This window comes from Hemiscyllium ocellatum, chromosome 3 (genome assembly GCF_020745735.1).
Source record: "Hemiscyllium ocellatum isolate sHemOce1 chromosome 3, sHemOce1.pat.X.cur, whole genome shotgun sequence".
In the NCBI taxonomy this organism is placed as follows: domain Eukaryota; kingdom Metazoa; phylum Chordata; class Chondrichthyes; order Orectolobiformes; family Hemiscylliidae; genus Hemiscyllium; species Hemiscyllium ocellatum.
Genome location: NC_083403.1, coordinates 111,700,170 through 111,720,798, shown reverse-complemented (window position 1 = coordinate 111,720,798; position 20,629 = coordinate 111,700,170). Strand labels below are relative to the sequence as shown.

At 41.4% G+C, this 20,629-nt stretch overlaps 1 protein-coding gene across 1 annotated transcript in view; it reads right to left on the bottom strand.

The window, feature by feature from the left end:
* Window positions 1-20,629, bottom strand: part of LOC132834275 (chorion-specific transcription factor GCMa-like) — a 45,471-nt gene that overhangs the window by 9,574 nt on the left and 15,268 nt on the right. Inside the window, exon 4 of the mRNA XM_060852990.1 lies at window positions 8,685-8,797. Within this exon, the coding sequence (XP_060708973.1) occupies window positions 8,685-8,797 (113 nt within the window). The remainder of the gene's footprint in view (window positions 1-8,684; window positions 8,798-20,629) is intronic.

Below are 20,629 nucleotides of genomic sequence, written 5' to 3'. Positions count from 1 at the left end.
TTTTGGAAAGGCAGGTCCTGGGGAGTGTTGCTAAATAAAGAGACCTTGGAGTCACAGGCTCATAGTTTATTGAAAGTGGAGTCACAGGTAGATAGGATAAAGAAAGCGGCTTTGGGTTGCTTGCCTTTATTGGTCAGTGCATTGAGTATAGGAGTTGGGAGGCCATGTTGCGATTGTACAGGACATTGGTTAGACCACTTTTGGAATACTGCGTATAATTCTAGTCTCCTTTTTATCAGAAGGATGTTGTGAAACTTGAAAGGGTTCAGAAAGGATTTAAAAGGATGTTGCCAGGGTTAGAGGATTTGAGCTATCGGGAGAGACTGAATGACTAGGGCTATTTTCCCTGGAGCGTCGGAGGCCGAGCAGTGACCTCATAGAGGTTTATAAAATCATGAGAGACGTGGATAGGGTAAAGAGACAAGGTATTTTTCCCAGGGAAAGGGGAGTCCAAAATTAGAGAGCATAAGTTTAAGGTGAGAGGGGATAGATTTAAACAGGACCTAATGGGCAACATTTTCACATAGAGGATGGTGCATGTATGGAATGAGCTGCCAGAGGAAGTGGTGGAGGATAGTACAATTGTTATTTAAAAGGCATTTGGATGGATATATGAATAGGAAGGGTTTAGAGGGGCATGGGCCAAATACTGGCAAATGGGATGAGATTTATTTTGGGTATCTGGTAGGCATGGATGAGTTGGACCGAAGGATCTGTTCCCATACTGTATATCTCTATGACTGTAAAAGGATTAACCTTGAATTGACTATATGTTCTGTTGATTATTTAGTCTTTGGAACTGAAAAAAATCCTTAAGCTGCACCAATTTTCTGAATATGAGGAATTAAAAGATACCTTAAATTTCTGTTTCCAGCAGTGCTAAATTCTCAATTTTCAGGTTATAATAAAATATTAGGAATATATCATTACTCATAGCAGGGATTTCCTGTAAGCTCTGATTGAAGATTGTAAAGAATAAGGGAAATCTTGTTACGAAAAGCTTGAAATGGCATTAAATTTAACTCTCAGCACTGAAATCCCAACCAAAATCTCTGTCTCCAAACCAACAAGCTGTTGTGTATTGCATTGGATTAATTAGTATACGCTATTTACAATGGTGCAATTTGTCAAATTTGACTTGGCTCCTTATTTTAGATGTAATGCATAAATCAGGTGTGCTTAGAACAGCCCACAATAACCACCTAATAACATTAACAGTTCTCCCACAAGCAGTAGGAGTTATTGAATTAAAAAGATGAAGTCCAAGTTCTTATTAAAACAATTTTGTCTCTTCTTATCTGAAAGCTTTAAAGACCCTCATTTATAATTGATTACTTTGGGGTTCAGTGACTTGCATAGACAAATATGGTAGTCCATTTTGAATACAGTAAGACCTTACAAAAAGATGAATGACCAATTGGAGTTTTTGTTGAAAGTTGACAGGATTCTTAATGGTAAGGTTCTGGGGAGTGTAACTGAACAAAGAGACCTGGAAATGCAGGTTCATAGTTCCTTGAAAGTGCAGTAGTAGATAGACAAGATATTGAAGAAGGCATTTGGTACGCTTGCCTTTATTGGTCAGTGCATTGAGTGTAGGAGTTGGGAGGTCATGGTACAGGACATTGTTTAGGCCACTTTTGGAATACTGCCTGCAATATACTCCTTGCTATAGGAAAGATGTTGTGAATATTGACAATCTTTTCTGAACCCTTTCAAGGATGTTGCCTGGGTTTGAACTATAGGGAGAGACTGAATGACTAGGGCTATTTTTCCTGAAGTGTTGGAGCCGAGCAGTGACCTCATCGAGGTTTATAAAATCATGAGGGGCGTGAATAGGGTAAATGGACAAAGTCTTTTCCTCAGGGAGGGCATAGTTTTAAAGTGAAATGGGATAGATTTAAATGCGAGGTCTTGCACTTTGGAAAAACGAATACCGGCATGGACTATTTTATAAATGGTGAGAAAATTCATAGAGCCGAAATACAAAGGGATCTGGGAGTGCAAGTACGGGATTCTCTGAAGGTTAACTTGCAGGTTGAGTATGTGATTAAGAAAGCAAATGTAATGTTGTCATTTATCTCAAGAGGGTTGGAATGTAAAAGCAGCAGTGTGTTTCTGAGACTTCATAAAGCTCTGGTTAGGTCCAGTTTAGAATTTTGGGCCCCACAACTCAGGAAGGTCATACTGGCACTGGAGCGTGTTCAGCGGTGATTCACACGGATGATCCCTGGAATGGTAGGCCTAACATACAATGAACAGCTGAGGATCCTGGGATTATATTCATTTGAATTTAGAAAGTTGAGGGGAGATCTAATAGAAACTTACAGGATAATGCATGACTTAGAACGGGTGGACGCTGGGAAATTGTTTCCGTCAGGCAGGGATACTAGGACTCGTGGGCGCAGCTTTAGAATTAGAGGGGGTCAATTTAGAACGGAAATGAGGAGACATTTCTTTCAGCCAGAGAGTGGTGGGCCTGTGGAATTCATTGCCACGGACCGCAGTGAAGGCCGGGACATTAAATGTCTCCAAGGCAGAGATTGATAAATTCTTAATCTCGCAAGGAATTAAGGGATACCGGGACAGTGTGGGTAAGTGGCATTGAAATGCCCATCAGCCATGATTGAATGGCAGAGTGGACTCGATGGACCGAATGGCCTTACTTTCACTCTTGTTTCTTATGGTCTTATGGCCTTGTTAAAAGGGATCTAAGGGAAAACATTTTCATGCAGAGAGTGGTGCGTGTATGGAATGAGCTGCCAGAGGAAGTGGGGGCGGCTGGTACAATTACAACATTTAAAAGGTATCTGGATTGGGATATAAATAGGAAGGCTTTAGAGGAATATGGGCCAAGTGCTGGCAAATGGGATTAGATTTAGTTTAGATATCTGATAGGCATGGACAAGTTGGACCAAAGGGTCTGTTTTCATGCTGTTCATCTCTATGACTCTATGGCTCTAAGAAAGTTGTTCAGGTGACTGGGAAACATAACTACATTTTGAATAATGTCATGGACTCTTTAACTTCCAGTGGGGAACAGGCAAATGAAGCATCAAGTTTAATATCACATCCAAAGGTGATATCGCCAAGATACTTCTTTGGAACTATCTCGATGTACTCAAAATCTGGGGTTGAGCTCCAACTTCCCAATTTGTCTAATGGTCAGCACTCACCAAATGTGCACAGTTGCACAGACACAACAGTGCATTAGAGTCATAGAGATGTAAAGCACGGAAACAAACCCTTCAGTCCAACTCATCCATGCCGACCAGATATCCTAACCTAATCTAGTCCCATTTGCCAGCACATGGCCCATATCCTTCTAAAGCCTTTCTATTCATATACCCACATAGATGCCTTTTAAATACTGCAATCGTACCAGCCTCCACCACTTCCTCTGGCAGCTCAATCCATACACTCACCACCCTCTGCATGAAAAGTTGCCCGTCTCACCTCAACCTATGCCCTCTAGTTCTGGACTCCCACACCTCAGGGAAAAGACATTATCTATTTATCCTATCCATACACTTTATGATTTTATAAACTTCTATAAGATCACCCAAATCCTCCGACGCTCCAGAGAAAACAGCATATTCAGCCTTTCCCTACAGGCCAAATCCTCCAACCCTGGCAACATCTTTGTAAACCTTTTCTGAACCCTTTCAAGTTTAACAACGTTCTTCCAATAGGAAGGACACCAGAATTGCATGCAATATTCCAAAAGTGGCGTAATCAAAGTCCTATACAGCCGCAACATGACTTTCCAATTCTGATACTCAATACTCTGACCAATGATGGAAAGCATACCAAAAATGCCTTCTTAACTATTCTAACCACCTGCAAGTCTATTTTCAAGGAACTATGAACCTGCACTCCAAGGTCTCTTTACTCAACAACACTCCCGAGGACCTTACCATTAAATGTGTAAGTCCTACTAATATTTGCTTTTCCAAAATGCAGCACCTCGCATTTATCTGAATTAAACTCCATCTGGCACTTCTCAGTCCATTAGCCCATCTGATCAAGATCCCATTGTAATCTGAGGTAATCCACTTCACTGTCCACTACACCTCCAATTTTGGTGTCATCTGCAAACATACATGTGAACCTCCTATGTTCACATCCAATCATTTATATAAATGACAAAAAGTACTGGACCCAGCGCCGATCCTTGTGGCACTCCACTGGTCACAGGCCTCCAGTCTGAAAAGCAACCCTCCACCACCACCCTCTGTCTTCTACCATTGAGCCAGTTCTAAATCCAAATGGCTAGTTCTCCCTGTATTCCATGAGATCTAACCTTGCTAACCAGTTTCCCATGGGGAACCTTGTCGAACGCCTAACTGAAGTTCATATAGATCATGTCCACTGCTCTGCCCTCATCAATCCTCTTTGTAACTTCTTCAAAAAACTCAATCAAGTTATTAAGACATGATTTCCCATGCTGACTATCCCTAATCAGTCCTTCCCTTTCCAAATACATGTACATTCTGTTTCTTAAGATTCCCTCAAACAACCTGCTCACCATTGATGTCAGGCTCACTGGTCTACAGTTCCCTGTCTTTTCCTTACCACCTTTCTTAAACAGTGGCACCACATTTGCCAACCTCCAGTCTTCCGGCACCTCACCTGTGACTACTGATGATAAAAATATCTCAGCAAGGGACCCAGCAATCGATTCCCTAACTTCCCACAGAATTCTAGGGTACACCTCATTTGGTCCTGGGGATTTATCCACCTGCATGCGTTTCAAGACATGTGGACATTTTTCAAGATCTATTTCCCCACATTCTATATCTTCCATGTCCTTCTCCACAATAAACACTGATGCAAAATACTCGTTTAGTATCTCCCCCATCTCTGGTGGCTCCACACATAGGCTGCTTGCTGATCTTTGAGGGACCCTATTCTCTCCCTAGTTTCCCTTTTGTCCTTAATGTATTTGTAAAACCCCTTTGGATTCTCCTTAACCGTATTTGCTAAAGCTATCTCATGTCCTCTTTTTGGCCTCCTGATTTCCCTCTTAAGTATATTCCTACTACCTTTATACTCTAAGGATTAACTCAATCTCTCCTGTCCATACCTGACATATGCTTCCTTCTTTTTCTTAAACAAAACCTCAATTTCTCTTGTAATCCAGCATTCCCTATACCTACCAGCCTTTCCTTGCACCCTAACAGGAATAAATTTCTCTGGACTCTCATTATCCCATTCTGAAGACTTCCCATTTTCCAGCCATCCTTTTTTTTTGCAAACATCTGCCCCAATCAGCTTTTGAAAGTTCTTGCCGAATACTGTCAAAATTAGCCTTCCTCCAATTTAGAACTTCAAAATTTTAGATTCAGTCTATCCTTTTCCATCACTATTTTAAAACTAATAGAATTATTGAATTGAATTGAATTTATTGTCACATTTACCGAGGCACAGTGAAAAGCTTTGTCATGTGAGCAATACAGGCAGATCACAGTAGTTTAGATAAGTAAGTAATAGGTAAACAGCGGCAAAAACAAAAACACAAATACAGGCGAATGTTAAGGATTTGTGAGTCCATTCAGTATTCTATCAACAGTAGAGTAGAACTGTTACGAAACCGACTGCGTGTGTTCAGGCTTCTGTACCTTCTCCCCAATGGCACTGGCCTTAAGGTACTCCCCCACTGACACCTCAGTTACCTGCCCTGCCTTATTTCCCAAGAGTAGGTCAAGTTTTGTACCTTCTCTAGTAGGTTCATCTGCATACAGAAAATTTTCTTGTACAGACTTAAATTCCTCTCCATCCAAGCTCTTAACATTATGGCAGTCCCAGTCTATGTTTGGAATATTAAAATTCCCTAATATAACTACCCTATTATTCTTACAGATAACAAGTCTCCTTACAAATTTGTTTCTCAATTTCCCACTGATTATTAGGGGGTCTATAATACAATCCCAATAAGGTGATTAACCCTTTCTTACTTCTCAGTTCCATCCAAATAACTTTTCTGGATATATTCCAGGAATATCCTCCCTAATTACAGCTGTAATACTGTCCCTTATCAAAAACATCACACTCCCTCTTGTCTTGCCTCCCTTTCTATCCTTCCGATAGCATTTGTATCCTGGAACATTAAGCTACCAGTCCTGTCCATCCTTGAGCCACATGTCTGTAATAGCTATGATGTCCCATGATCCTAACCATACCCTGAGTTCATCTACCTTCCCTGTTAGACCTCTTACATTGACGTAAATGCAGTTTAATTTATCAGTCCTACCTTGTTCTCTGCCTTGTCCCTGCCTGTCCTGACTGTTTGACTTCTTCCCTTTCCCAACTGTACCAGTCTCAGATTGATCTCTTTCCCTCTCTACCTCCCTGTGTCCCATCCACCCCATACCCACAATACTAGTTTAAATCCTCTTGAGCAGCTCTAGCAAATCTCCCTCCCAGTATATTATTCCCTTCCAATTCAGGTGCAATCTGTCCTTCTTGTATAAGTCATTTCTATCCCAGAATAGATTCCCAGGATCCAAAAATGTGAATCCTTCTTACACCAGCTCCTTAGCCACTCAATCATCTGCTCTATCCTCCTATTTCTACCCTCACTAGCTCATAGCAAGGGAGTAATCCAGATATTACTATCCTCAAGGATCTCCTTTTTATCTTCCTGTCTAACTTCCTATATTCTCCCTTCAGAATCTCATCCCTTTCCCTTCCTATGTCGTTGGTTCCAATGTGTACAATGACCTCCTGCTGGTCCCTCTTCCTGTTGAGAACATTCTACACCCTCTCTGAGACATCATTGATCTTGCTACCAGGGAGGCAATACACCATTCTGATTTTTCACTGCTAGCCGCAGAAACTTCTGACTGTGCCTCTGACTAGACAGTCCTCTAACACAATTGATCACTTGGAACCCGACATACCACTCATTACATTAGAGCCTGTCTCAATACCAGAAACTTGGCTGTTCATTCTACATTCCCCTAAGAGTCCATTACCCTCTACATTTTCTAAAACAGCATACTTATTTGAAATAGGGACAGCCACAGAAGACTCTTGCATCATCTGCCTAACTCTGCTACCTCTCCTGGAGTTAACCCAACAACCTGACTCTATCTGCAGTTTTTCTCCCTTCCTATAACTGCCATCCATCACACCCCCTATCTGATAGGATTCGCAGCCAAAGACATTTCCTGCAGACATGATCCTCGGTAACATGTAAACTCTCCCTAAACACCCACATTCAACAAGAAGAGCATATTACTCTACTAAAGGCCAACTTTGCTCCTTCACAATCTACAGACCCAGAAAATAGCACTGTCTTATTGCGCTAAAACAACACTGCTCCAGGCTAACTAAATATAGCTTATATTTTAAAAATGTAATCAAGGCACAGATCTCAATAAAACATACAATCAAGAAGGAACCCACTCTACTCACTATTGTAGATTTACAACAAGGCTACACTTAACTGTTTCTGTGCTGTGAGCTCTCGCGCACAGGTTCATCTAAGACCAGTTGTGAATTTTGCTATTTGTTAAGTTTTCCTAGACACACTCCGATGTCCAGAGTTACATGAATTCAAACAGCAAAGGCAGTAACTGCACAGGTTCACAGATGTGTGAGTTAGCAGCGTGGGTTTCTCTCTGTCTATCTCTCTCTGTTTCTCTCTATCTCTCTCCTTCACTGACCATGTGCTGCCTATTGTCTGTCCTTCTCCTTTTTAAAAGTGCTGTTGTTTTCACTAGTTTCATTCAAAGTTCCAATAAAAATACAACAGCATATAAAACAGTAATTGCTTCTCCTAGAATTCAAGGAAATCACCTCTAACACCTAAAATACCTCAAAAAAGGAGCAGCTCATACATCCACAGTTTTTTTTCCTGTCCTCCATCTTAGATTACCCAGAATCCTTTAATAGGATATTTTGAAAAGAGACTAAAAAAAAATTGGACTCATTATGATAAATACAGAATATGAATTTTTTAAAAATCAAGAATAAATGTAATTATGTTTAAAAAATTGAAAGGCTACACCTGTTTTACACTATACTTTTCTGAAACTAGATTTTTCTTTCATTTTTTGCTTACTTTTAACTTCTGTTGAGGCAGTCCTTTATTTTTCAAAATGCGGGAGCAAATTACTACTGATGCAGGAATCTGTACTGAAAACAAAAAATGCTGGAGATCACAGTGGGTTCGGCAGCATCCATGGACAGAGAGCAAGCTAACTGATGAAGGGAGGTCTAATGAAGTGTCATTTAAAATCAAAAGGTTGCTTGCTTTCTCTCAATGTAAACTGCCTGACCCACTGTGATCTCCAGCATTTTTTGTTTTTAGCCTTTATTTTTCATGTTGCCTTTATCCTGACAATCGGATCAATAATTGCAAATTTGTATTTTTGGGAAACATTTTCTATGAACTAAAACTTTCATATAAAGTTCGTAAAATGTCTGATATTCACATTAGTACTCTTAACCTTTTTTGACTTTACTTATTATTAAAAACATACACAAATGAGCAAATGTTAATTTGAGTCTAGTTGTTGCACCTTCCTATCCTGTGATTACTTGCTGCTACAATTCTTTCTACTGCATTCTCTGAAGCTCCATCAAAACAACAATCCAAATTTACCTTCAGTAAGGATATGCATACTTGCTGGACCTGGCAATCTGTGCAGGACAACATGCATTTAAAAGGAAAAACCAACCTGAAAAAATATGCATTTTCCTTCATGTCTCCAGAAGTTGGTGACAGGATAACCCCCATGTCCCCGGCACGGCATGAGATTCAAGGGAGCACCACAGTTTGGACAACATTTTTCTGCGACAGAAAAGAGGAGCTTGAAAACATTTCCATTTCACTGTTAGAACATGAAAAATATTACTGGGAAATTAAATGTACTATATATAGCACCTTTCTTACACCTTGGACAGCTCAAAGTGTCAAGTAAGACCAAATTTGAAATGTATGACAGTATTTTATGCTCTTCTCCCATGATGGGTTTAGTGTGGGGTTTGGGGGGAGATGGGGTAGGGTTGGCCAGGATAGTAGTGAGTGTGGAAACACAAAGGAACAGGAATAGGCCTTTCAGTCCCTCAAGCCTGCTCCTGAGATCATGGCTGATCTGTGACCGAACTCTGCGTCCCTGCCTTTGGCCCATATCCTTTAATACCTTCGCTGAACAACAACATTTCTAACTCAGATTTAAAAATTAACAAGTATTCTAGCATCAATTGACATTTGTGGATGGGAGTTCCAAACCTCTCCTGCCTTTATGTGTAGAAGTGCTTCCTGATATCTCTCCTGAATGAAGTGGCTCTAATGTTTAGAATATGTTTGTTCCTGGCATCAAACAAACCCCAATTAAGTTTAATGCCAGGAAGACCATGGGCTAGTTTCACACACTGAGATGCAAATTGAGGCCTTTAGAGAGTAATTATTGCTTACATCCTCGTCTCTTCACACCAGTGCTGGTGCTACCGCAGTGGAAGGGATCAAATAATGCAAGTTTGTACAGGTTTAGGGTGTAGGTTTGCTCGCTGAGCTGTAGGTTTGATTTCCAGACGTTTCATTACCTGGCTAGGTAACATCATCAGTGGTGACCTCCAAGTGGAATGAAGCTGTTGTCTCCTGCTTTCTATTTATATCTTTCTCCTGGATGGGGTTCCTGGGGTTGTGGTGATGTCATTTCCTGTTCATTTTCTGAAGGGTTGATAGATGGCATCTAGATCTATGTTTATGGCGTTGTGGTTGGAGTGCCAGGCCTCTAGGAATTCTCTGGCATGTCTTTGCTTAGCCTGTCCCAGGATAGATGTGTTGTCCCAGTCAAAATGGTGGGTTATTTTCATCTGTGTGTAGGGCTATGAGGGAGAGGGGGTCATGTCTTTTTGTGACTAGCTGGTGTTCGTGTATCCTGGTGGCTAACTTTCTTCCTGTTTGTCCTATGTAGTGTTTGTGGCAGTCCTTGCATGGAATTTTATAGATGACATTGGTTTTGTCCATGGGTTGTACTGGGTCTTTTAAGTTTGTTAGTTTTTGTTTGAGAGTGTTGGTGGGTTTGTTGCTACTAGGATTACGAGGAGTTTCAGTAATCTGGCTGTCATTTCTGAAACTTCTTTGATATATGGTAAGGTGGTTAAGGTTTCTGGTTGTGTTTGATCTGCTTGTCATAGTTTGTTCTTGAGGAATCTGCGCACTGTGTTTTTTGAGTATCCGTTCTTCTTGAAAACGTTGTATAGGGGGTTCTCCTCTGTTTTTCGAAGTCTGCCTGTGCTGCAGTGTGAGGTGGCCCATTGGAATAGTGTTCTGATACAGCTTCGTTTGTGTGTGTTGGGATGGTTGCTGGTGTAGTTGAGTAGGTCAGTGTTTGTCGGTTTTCTGTATACGCAGGTTTATAATTCTCCCTTGTCCTTTCTTTCGATTGTGACGTCCAGAAATGCAAGTTGCTCGTAGCCCTACACACAGGTGAAAAAAAACCACCATTTCGACTGGGACAGGCTAAGCAAAGACATGCCAGAGAATTCCTAGAGGCCTGGCACTCCAACCACAACGCCATAAACAAACACACAGATCTAGATGCCATCTATCAACCCCTCAGAAAACGAACCGGAAATGACATCACCACAAACCCCAGGAACCCCATCCAGGAGAAAGATATAAATGGAAAGCAGGAGACAACAGCTTCATTCCACTTGGAGGTCGCCACTGATGATGTTACCTAGCCAGGTAATGAAACGTCTGGATATCAAACCTACAGCTCAGCGAGCAAACCTACACCCTAAACCTCAACCTGAACTACAAACCTTCACAAACCTTTGTACAGGTTATTTCTGGTTTCCTGATGGGTTAGGGTTAGGGAGAGGCACCCACTGCCTGATGCAGGGACCTGGTATTGGGAAGGACCAGAATGGGGGCATGGGTTTGAAAGCTGGTGCTAAAACCTATCGCCCTATCTTTGCTACCAAACCACTCTCCTGCCCACCGTCACTTATCTCTGATCCTGGGTCACGCCACATCTTCCCAATAGTAGCCACAGCTGGCACAGCCAAAACAAAGGGCTGCTGGCCTGTAGCTGGCAGCTCTCAATAAGGTGGAACCTGGCACCACTGGCATTCCAAGCGCATGGAGTGCCCACCAGCAATCTTTCAACTCCTTGATCAGCCAATGATTGAAACACTGCCACTTCCATAAAATTCACCCACCATTGCAATGTAGATCCTGAAACTGAATTTATGCCCAGTATGATCGCATAAAGAAATAGATAATGATCAGATTCACTCATCTATGATTAGGCATTATTTGAAGGATTAAATATTGACCAAGCCACCAACAACAGTTTCAATTTATATGTCACCTTTCATATAGTAAGGACTGAAGACATCAAAGCGAAGTTTGATATTGATCCACAAAAGGTGATCTTAGTCCAGATGCCTACAAGTTTGCATAAAGAGATGGATTCTGTGGTGATACAATGGATTGAAGTGGGTTTGGGGGGCATGCAGGATGGAGTCCAGAGCTTCATATCCAGGCAGCTGAAGGTACATACACTCATGGTGGGATAGTTAAACATTAATGATATTCAAGACGCCAGAATTAGAAGATTGCACAAATATCTCAAACGGTCATGGAATAATTGATGGAATGGCCAGGAGTTGGATGGGTTTGAAATCAGGAAGGTAAGTTTTCAAATTGAACCTTTGCTTGACCAGGAGGTGGTCTACATCAGTGGGCAGAAGATGTTGGTAAACAAGAGCAAGGGCTCAGGCAGTAGGCCTTGGATGAACCAAAGTGATAGCACGTGGAAGGCTGGCCGGGAGAGCAATAAAATAGTCAAGTTTAGAGGTTTCAGCATATCCTGGTGGCTAACTTTCTTCCTGTTTGACACGGTAGCAGAGTGAGATGATGTTAGAGGAAGGAACAGGAAAACAATTACTTCAGTCTCGCAAACATCTCACTGAAGAAAATTTCTGTTCATACCTGCACAACCGTGCTACTTTTCTTCAATGAGATCTTTCAAATTCACTTAAGATGATAGATGAGGCTTCCGTTTAATATCCCATTGAAAAGAAAAATGTGTTTCATCAGGTCTAGCAATATTTAAAGATGAGTGCCGAATGAAAGGGACAGGAATGGTGGGATCACAGGTCAACAACTGATGTCTATTTTACTTCAGTTGCAGATTCTTAGAAAATCTTAATATAAAATGGCACAAGAAGTAGTGATGGGAATTGAAGGATAGTCTAATTTTGAAAATTGATCATCTTTATTCAGTTTACGTTTTAAATGTCACATATACCAAAGTAAGCAAAACCAAGATCAGTTTGCCATAAACCATACAGCTAAATAAAAAGTCTAACAATTCTTAATTACATACTTATGCTATGGAGAAGGAAAGTATAACTTGCGAGAGTTTTTCTGTAAAAACTTCATTTTTAATATAAATTCTGTCAGTGTGCATTTGTTGCACAGACGACTTTTATGGATATTACCACATGACTACTGAAATTTCAATAACCATACCAGGAAGCGAAAGTCTATATAGATTACTTACAGTATGGAAACAGGCCCTTCGGCCCAACAAGTCCACACCGACCCGCCGAAGCGCAACCCACCCATACCCCTACATTTACCCCTTACCTAACACTACGGGCAATTTAGCATGGCCAATTCACCTGACCCACACATCTTTGTGACTGTGGGAGGAAACCGGAGCACCCGGAGGAAACCCACGCAGACACGGGGAGAATGTGCAAACTCCACACAGTCAGTCGCCTGAGGCGGGAATTGAACCCAGGTCCCTGGCGCTGTGAGGCAGCAGTGCTAACCACTGTGCCACCGTGCCGCCCAGAGCACGTTCATGCAATACTGCATTGCACTGTGGAGTGTCAGAATGAGATTCTTTTCTGAAATCTTTGGTCAAATATTCATATCCCATATGGTGAATGCGGAGACATCCATATTATTGAGGGCTCCAACAGAGGATTGGAACCCTGAACTTCTGGCTGACCAGACATGATTCCGTGGGACCCACCATCTTCCACCTCAAATCCCCCTCCCCCCCTCGAGGGACTCTAGGTCAGCACATAGCAAACACCCAAAACCAAGCCCAAGCCTCAGCCAAACGTTTCGCATTTTCTTCAGGATCTGAGTTGGCAAGCCATTGGAGTTGCTGCTGGTATGTGTTCTCGAACAGCAAAATGGAATAAGAGAACTCATGGGCTGCTATCCAGAAGAGTGCACACCATGCAAAGTCCACCTACATCTGGTTTGCAACAATTAAATTGCTTAGCAACATCCAGATCAGAACCAATCAAAATGTTAAACCGTCACCCAGTTCTAAGGGAGGTTGATACCAGCACAGCCATTTCAGTGATCGTGGAACCAGTCTTTAACAACATTCACTCTGGATTACAATATTTAAGATTGTGGAAGACCTCAGCTAGACGGAGAACCTATACCGGGGAACCTTCACAGATTAAAGGTACAATTTCATTTCCAGTCTTTTATGAGAAGCAGCTGGTTCAGTTACCACTGATCGAAGGAGGAAGCTCAGGCTCAAACTTGAGGCAAAGGTCAGTTGAAAAGGATTCACTTTGTTGGCTCAACACTTTTTGATGAGAAAATGACTGCCTGAGTGAAATCCTAATTAAACACCCAGGTGTTTTTTCAGGAAGGTCTAGGAACTATCAATGGGGCCAATGTCACCTTGCATGTTGACCAGAAAGCAATTCCATGATTCTACAAAGCCTGCCCAGTGCCATTTGCCTTATGGGCAAAATTACAGGCAGAAATCAGGAGGCTGGAAAGTGAAGGAGTTCATCAAACCAGTCCAGTTTGTGCAATGGGCAACACTGGTCACGTTGATTGCAAAGCCCGATGGGTCGGTTCACCTTTGTGAGGATTTTAAACAAATGATAAACTGCTTTTTGCAGGTGGATAAGTACCCAATACCTTGCATAGAGGATCTATACACAAACCTGGCAGGGGGCTGTCCTTCACAAAGTTGGATATGAGTCATGGTTACCTGCAATTGCAGTTAGATGGGGATTTTCAGAAGGATGCTACAATTAATACCCAGAAGGGTTTGCACCAATATACTAGACTGCTATTTGGGGTATCATCAGCCTGTGTAATTTTTCAGCAGACAATGGGGAGAACATTTTACAAGGGCTACCCCAGGTCAACTTATATCTAGAGGAATTGCTAATAATAGAGACCAACAAGGAGCACCTACAGAACTTGGACATAGTCCTTAGACGTTTTTCCCAGGTAAGCATATGCCTTACAAGAGAGAAATATATGTTCCAGGCATCCCAAATGATCTACTTGAGCTACAGAATCAACAAGACTGGGTTACACCCATTGGAAGATAAAGCAAAGGCAATTAAACGTCACCTGGATCCCACGTCAGGACCAGAACTTAGGTCTTTTCCTTGGTCTGGTGAACTATTATGCAAAGTCCATATGTAACCTGGCATCTTTGCATCAACTCTTAAAAAGAGGGTCAGCCTTGGAAATCGTCTTATAGCTAAGCCATAGCTTTCAGGGAAGTGATGAAGCAGCTATGATCTTCTAAAATGTTTGGCACACTATGATCCAAAGCAAGGTCTAATTATGACATGCGATGCCTCCCCAAATTGCATCAGGGTAGTATTAGCTCATAAATTGCCCAATGGAGAAGAACACCAAATAGAGTATGCATTCAGAACTTTGGCTAATGCAGAGCATAACTATAGCCTGTCAGAGAAGAAAGGTTTGGTAGTTATATTTGGAGTCAGGAAGTTCCACCATTATCTTTGTGGATGTAAATTTGTAATAATAATGGACCACAAATCCCTGCTAGGTCTACTTAAAGAAGACAAGGCAGTGTCATCCATAGCTTCAGACCGAATTCAGCAGTGGGCTCTAATACTAAGTGCAAATAATTACTATTTGGAACACTGTCTGGAAGGTGAAGTAGCAAGAGTGGATCCATTGAGCAGCCTCCCATTAGCAGATATACCACCGCCTAGAGAGTCACAAAGGTTTTTAATTTCTGGACACATTTCCAATCACAGCTGACAATATCAGAGTTTGGATGCAGAAAGACCTGGTCCTGATAAAACTGAAACAGCTGCTGGTGATGGGGAAACCAAAAGGCCATCACAATCAGAACTGAACCCTTTTTGGACCCAGAGAGGCCAGATCGCAGTAGAGGATGGCACATTACTGTGGAGAGCAAGATTAATTATCCCGAGCAAAGGTTACTGACTGAACTCCATCAGGGTCATCCAGGGGCATCAAAAAGAATGATACTGGTGAGAGGTTATGTCTGGTGGCCAGGATTGGATGTAGACATAGCTGCATTGGGAGGGCAGTGCCCAGAGTGCCAACAAGGAGACAAACATTACCACCACCAGCTCTCCCACATTCGTGGAATGGCCAGATAAACTCGGGACTCGGTGACATGTCAACAATGCTGATGCTTTCAATGTTCTTAATGTGAACACACACGCAAAGTGGCTGGACGTGCAGAGAGTTCATTTATCAGTCACAGGGACAACAACAAAAAAACTGCACGTATCTTTCACAGTATATGGACTCACAGATAACAGGCTATCATTTAGCAGCAGGGAATGGTATTCGTCATATAAGGACAGCTCCATACCATCCATCGGCAGAAAGAGCTGTCCAAACTTTGATGGCAGGCTTAGAGAAACAGTCTGCAGCATCCTAAATAAAAAAAAAGAAAGAACTGCGGAATGCTATAAAACAGAAACGAAAACAGAAATTGCTGGAAAAGCTTAGCAGGTCTGACAGCATCTGCGCAGAGAAATCAAAGTTAATGTTTTGGGTCCAGTGACCCTTCCTCAGCTTCACTAACTCCACTTCCTATTTGAATATAGGACCATCCTGGATGCAACTACTAGGATAGCTCCAGCAGAGGTACTCGTTGTGAGAGGATTCCGCACCAGGTTAAATTTGATCTACCCAGACTTGGGGGGTGAAATGGCACCAGGAATGCCAAATGCTGGACACAAGACTCCACTAAGCAAGAGAGAGAGAGTTTAATTCAGGGAACAATGTTTGGTGTGGGAACCATAAGAATAGCCCTGCGTGGGGTAAAAGTCACAGTCAGCATGAGGTCAAATCCAGTGACATATAAAGTTTGAGTAGGTGTGACTGTCCTGAATAACCACATGGACCAAATGAAACCGGCAAACTCGCAATCAGTGTGGGAGCAAAACGTGCCCGATTCCTCAACTGCCTTTCTGATTGTTCCAGAACCCATGAGTTTTCCCTCTCCATCAAACATTGAAGATACCTCGGAATCGGAGATGGACATGGTGTATGTCGTCTTAATGTCTTTACCACCTGAAGAGGAGAATGAAGTTCTTCTGAGTTGAACTGGATACAAGAGGTAGGCTGCAGTGCATTACATGCTACCCGGATCCAAGGCATAGTCAGAGGAACCTGACGCAGTGCTAAAATGCCACAGGAGGAGCAACAAAAAATAACAAAAAAAGTCCTCAGACTCAGAGGGGGAGGGATGTAGTGATTGTAACGAGGTCAGCCAGGTGAACCTCGTAGAATATGAATTCCCTGCATAGGGCTTTTAATCTGGTCCAATCAGGGAGCCCTGGCTGACAGATATAAACAAGAATGTACGATCGAAACTTTACAGAAGGAAAAAAATTAAAGGAGCCACACGTCTCCGGGATCTCAAGATACTTGCTCGACAGAGAAAGAACCAATATAATCTGCTGCAACAGCACATTGGGAGAGAGAAGCAGCTGTTTGTAGTGGCCCAAAAAATACAGATCAGCAAAGACCTCATAGACAAGACCAGGAAAGTGAAAGTGAAGAAGGAAACTGTAAACTCTCCGGCCATTTACAAATTCCAATTTAAGAGAAAACGCTGACATCTCTCCAACGGGCAGTTAAAATATTAACCATTGAGCTACCCTTTTCATGCAGATTTTCTGAGATGATCGGTTACAAACTCTTATGTTTTTTGTAACATTTAAGATTTTATTGTCCCTGTTGCATTAAATAAATGTGAAGAGAGCGGTTTAAAAAAAAACAAACAAGAATGTGTGTCCACCAACACCCTGAAGTTGTTCAGGGAGAGGTGGGCATCGCAGGGAGTGGAGTGCATTATTTCCCCCTCCAACTCTATTTTGATTTAGTCCCTGCCCTCCCCTTCACTGTTTGATCACACAGCATTGCCCTTTGATGTGAAGGGCACTGCTTGTCACTGGCCACTCGGGTGTTTCCTTTCTTCCTGGTGGTGGAAATTTGAATAAGAATTTGTGCACCTTGTGTCTTTCACTGTGTTTCACACCTGCACACACACAACATGGGTGCTGGGGTAAAAATAAGCACTACCACAGTTAGGTGGCAGTGTGGGGGGGTTTAAAAAAATGAGAGTGTCAAAGGCTTTGTTCACTCTGAGAGCTGGCTTTGAGGCTGCAGGGAAAAAAAACAGGAATGTCAGAGGTTCTGTTCAGTCTGAGGGTTGACTTGGAGGATACTGGATCAATGTCAAGGGGTGACTTGGTGATGGGATACCTGTCTCTGTGAAATTATTTAACTAGGGATTGGAAATTATTTAACTAAGGAGGGATCAACTCCAGGTAATGTGAAGCTGGATTGAAAATTTGAAAGAAGTTTCCTTGAAACTATTTGGAAAGATTGAACAGAAGGCAGTGGTCAGGGATCACACCTTCAGTTCAGGACAACAAAGTGAGCAAAATTTTATCTAAACTACACTGCCCCACTACGTGTCCCGATGCACTGCAACAACTGAGCTTTCCCCCAGTCAGAAGAGGAAGTTCCCACTGCAGATGAGGCAGTCATTTTAAATGCAGTCAATGATAAATGCTCTAGCTTCCTCACTGACAGGATTATCAGGCACACTGGTGAACTCTCTGGTTTACCTGAAGCCTCTCAAAGAACATTTGAGCAAGAGACACGTCTAATGTAAGAGAATGAAAATTAGAATATTTTGACAAAGAACTAGTAATTATTCAACCACTCAGGCTGGCAGTGGGGAAAATCATACATTCTATGATAAGAGAGATTTTAAAAAATAAATAAAGAACTGAGGAGAACTAAGTGCAGACAGTAGAATCTTTCAAATGTTAAACCATGCACTAGAAAATGTACAGCTGGAAAGAAAGGCCTGTACCTTTATAACATTTTCAGAACCATTGGATATTTCACAGTGCTTTACACCGAGTTAAGTAATTTTAAAATGCAGTCATTATTGTAGGAAATGTGACAGCCAATTTACAGACAGGAAACTCAGACAAACAATATTATTATAAGGACGTTCTATTTTGATAGTTTCGATTGCGATGGATGTTAACCAGGCCTGCTCTTCCAAATAGTGCCATTGAAACCTTTGCATTCACCTGAACAAACACAATCGCCTTCAAGTTAATGCCTCATCCAAAAGACCTCACTTCTAAACTGCAGCTCTCCCTTGAGTGCTACACATGAGTAAAGGTGATATATACTATTGCTACATAAAAGATGGAACAATTAGGCAATGAGCAAGATGATACAAAATTTGCCAAATGGGAGCTGAATTGATTGCCAGTTTGTTGTCAGTGATGGATACAATAATATAGTATTGTATATTAATATAGTAAAGTATATTCAGATCTGTTTTAGGTCATCTCCCAAAGAATCAAAGTGGCATCTAATTGCCAATTGATTAGGTCATATAACTGGGAAACAACAAGTGGAGTTTCTTATTAATTACAATGAAGCAGGAGGAAGGTCACTGGTCCTGGAGCTTGTTCTACCACAGCTGATCAGATTATTTCACATTCTCACCCAAATAGTCTTTCACCTCCTTTCTTTATTCAATTTATTAATATCAATTCTTAAAAATCTGTATGAGCTTTTCACTTTTCCTTTTTTTTATTTCTGTCAGTACTGTACATCAGGATTCTAGTAGATGCAAACTTTAATGTCTGCGTGAAGGGCTTTCTGGATTTTAGCTCTTTTATTTGATGCTCTGTGTCCAAGCTGTATTTCAGCAAATGGGAACAATGCAAGTAGTTGATTTCTTAATTGAGCTGTGTTACTCATCCTACCATTCTCAAATTCTTGTTCTAGACATTCACCTGATTGGAACTTAAACCTACAGCTCTCAGTCATAATAACCAACTTTGTCATTGTTCTCAGGGTGTTACAACAACAGCCAATCATGAAAGGTTAGAATCAGGCATCATCTCTGTGATTTCTCATTCATAAAATTTAGATACTCTTGAATATAATGATAAGTTGAAAAAAATTCATTTCAGATATCTGTTTGACAGCAAAAAATTCCTTGATATTTCAGTGACTTCCTATTATTCTACAGCCATCTAATTGATCATTGATCATTTGGGATATCTGTATTTATGTTAACGTATCCCTTTACAAAGAATTGAAAGGTCTAATGTCTCTTAAAGAAACTTTAATAATCTGATTTGCACATTTATGACTAAACTCAACCTGCCAATTTCCCTCTTGCCCCCCACACGAAATGAACAGCTTTTGTGTCTGTATAAACACAGAGAATGCTTGAGAAACTCAGCAGGTCTGGCAGCATCTGTGAAGAAAGAAATTGAGTTAACATTTTGAGTCCAATATGATTCATTAGAACTTTGCTTTTATATCTGTCAATTTGCTTCATGTAGTCTTTTTGAAGACTGATGGAAACTTTTTTTCTGGAAAGAGTGACATATTTTCAAAGGTTATGGCCATGATTAATTCATTATATTGTTTTATAAATATGGAGATTTGGAAGAATGAAGCAGTGAAAACTAAATTATATTATTATCAAGCACAAAAATGGAGAGTCACTCTGTTTTTTTTTGGTTTGAACATATTATTATTCCCTTGAAGAATAATCTTCAGGACAGTACCATTAGAACCCCTTTCAAAAACGAGGCATTTCTAAATAAAGAATCTGCTCAATCTTAATTCATTTTTGTATATGTTTTGTAATTATTGTTCAGACTAAGTGCGCTAATGGTGTCACGGGTAAGGAGGGGTTGCTCCCAATACTGAGAGAAAATGTACACTTACAGGTCATTCCAAATCATCCTTTTATTTGCAATGATTTTTGATTTAATTAATTGCTGAGTGAGAAATGAAACTCATTGACAGTGAGGCAACAGTTGACCAAGAGTAACATTGAAAGACCCTAGTCAAATTGAAGATCTCAGGAATGAATCAAGGAAATCTAATCATTGGCTAGAGTCATTAGCTGGAATCATTATCATGCCCAAAGGAAAATAGATATGGATGTTGGTGACCAATCAGCTCAGCTCTAGGGCATTTTGTAGGAGTTCCTCAGGGTAGTCTCCTAGGCCAATGATCTTCAGCTGCTTCATTAATGACCCTGAACTGGGGATGTACGCACCATGTTCAGCAGCATTTTCAACTCCTCAAATGCTGAAGCAGTCCATGCCACATACAGGACTGCAGATGCTGGAGAGTCAGAGTTGAAAAGTGTGGCGCTGGAAAAGCACAGCAGGTCAACGCCACCCACCCCCCACCTCTTCCAGTTATCTCTCAGCCTCCTTCTCCCTCCACGTTCCTGATGAAGGGCTTATGCCCAAAATGTTGACCCTGCTGGTCCTCAGATGCCACATGACTTGCTGTGCTTTTTTG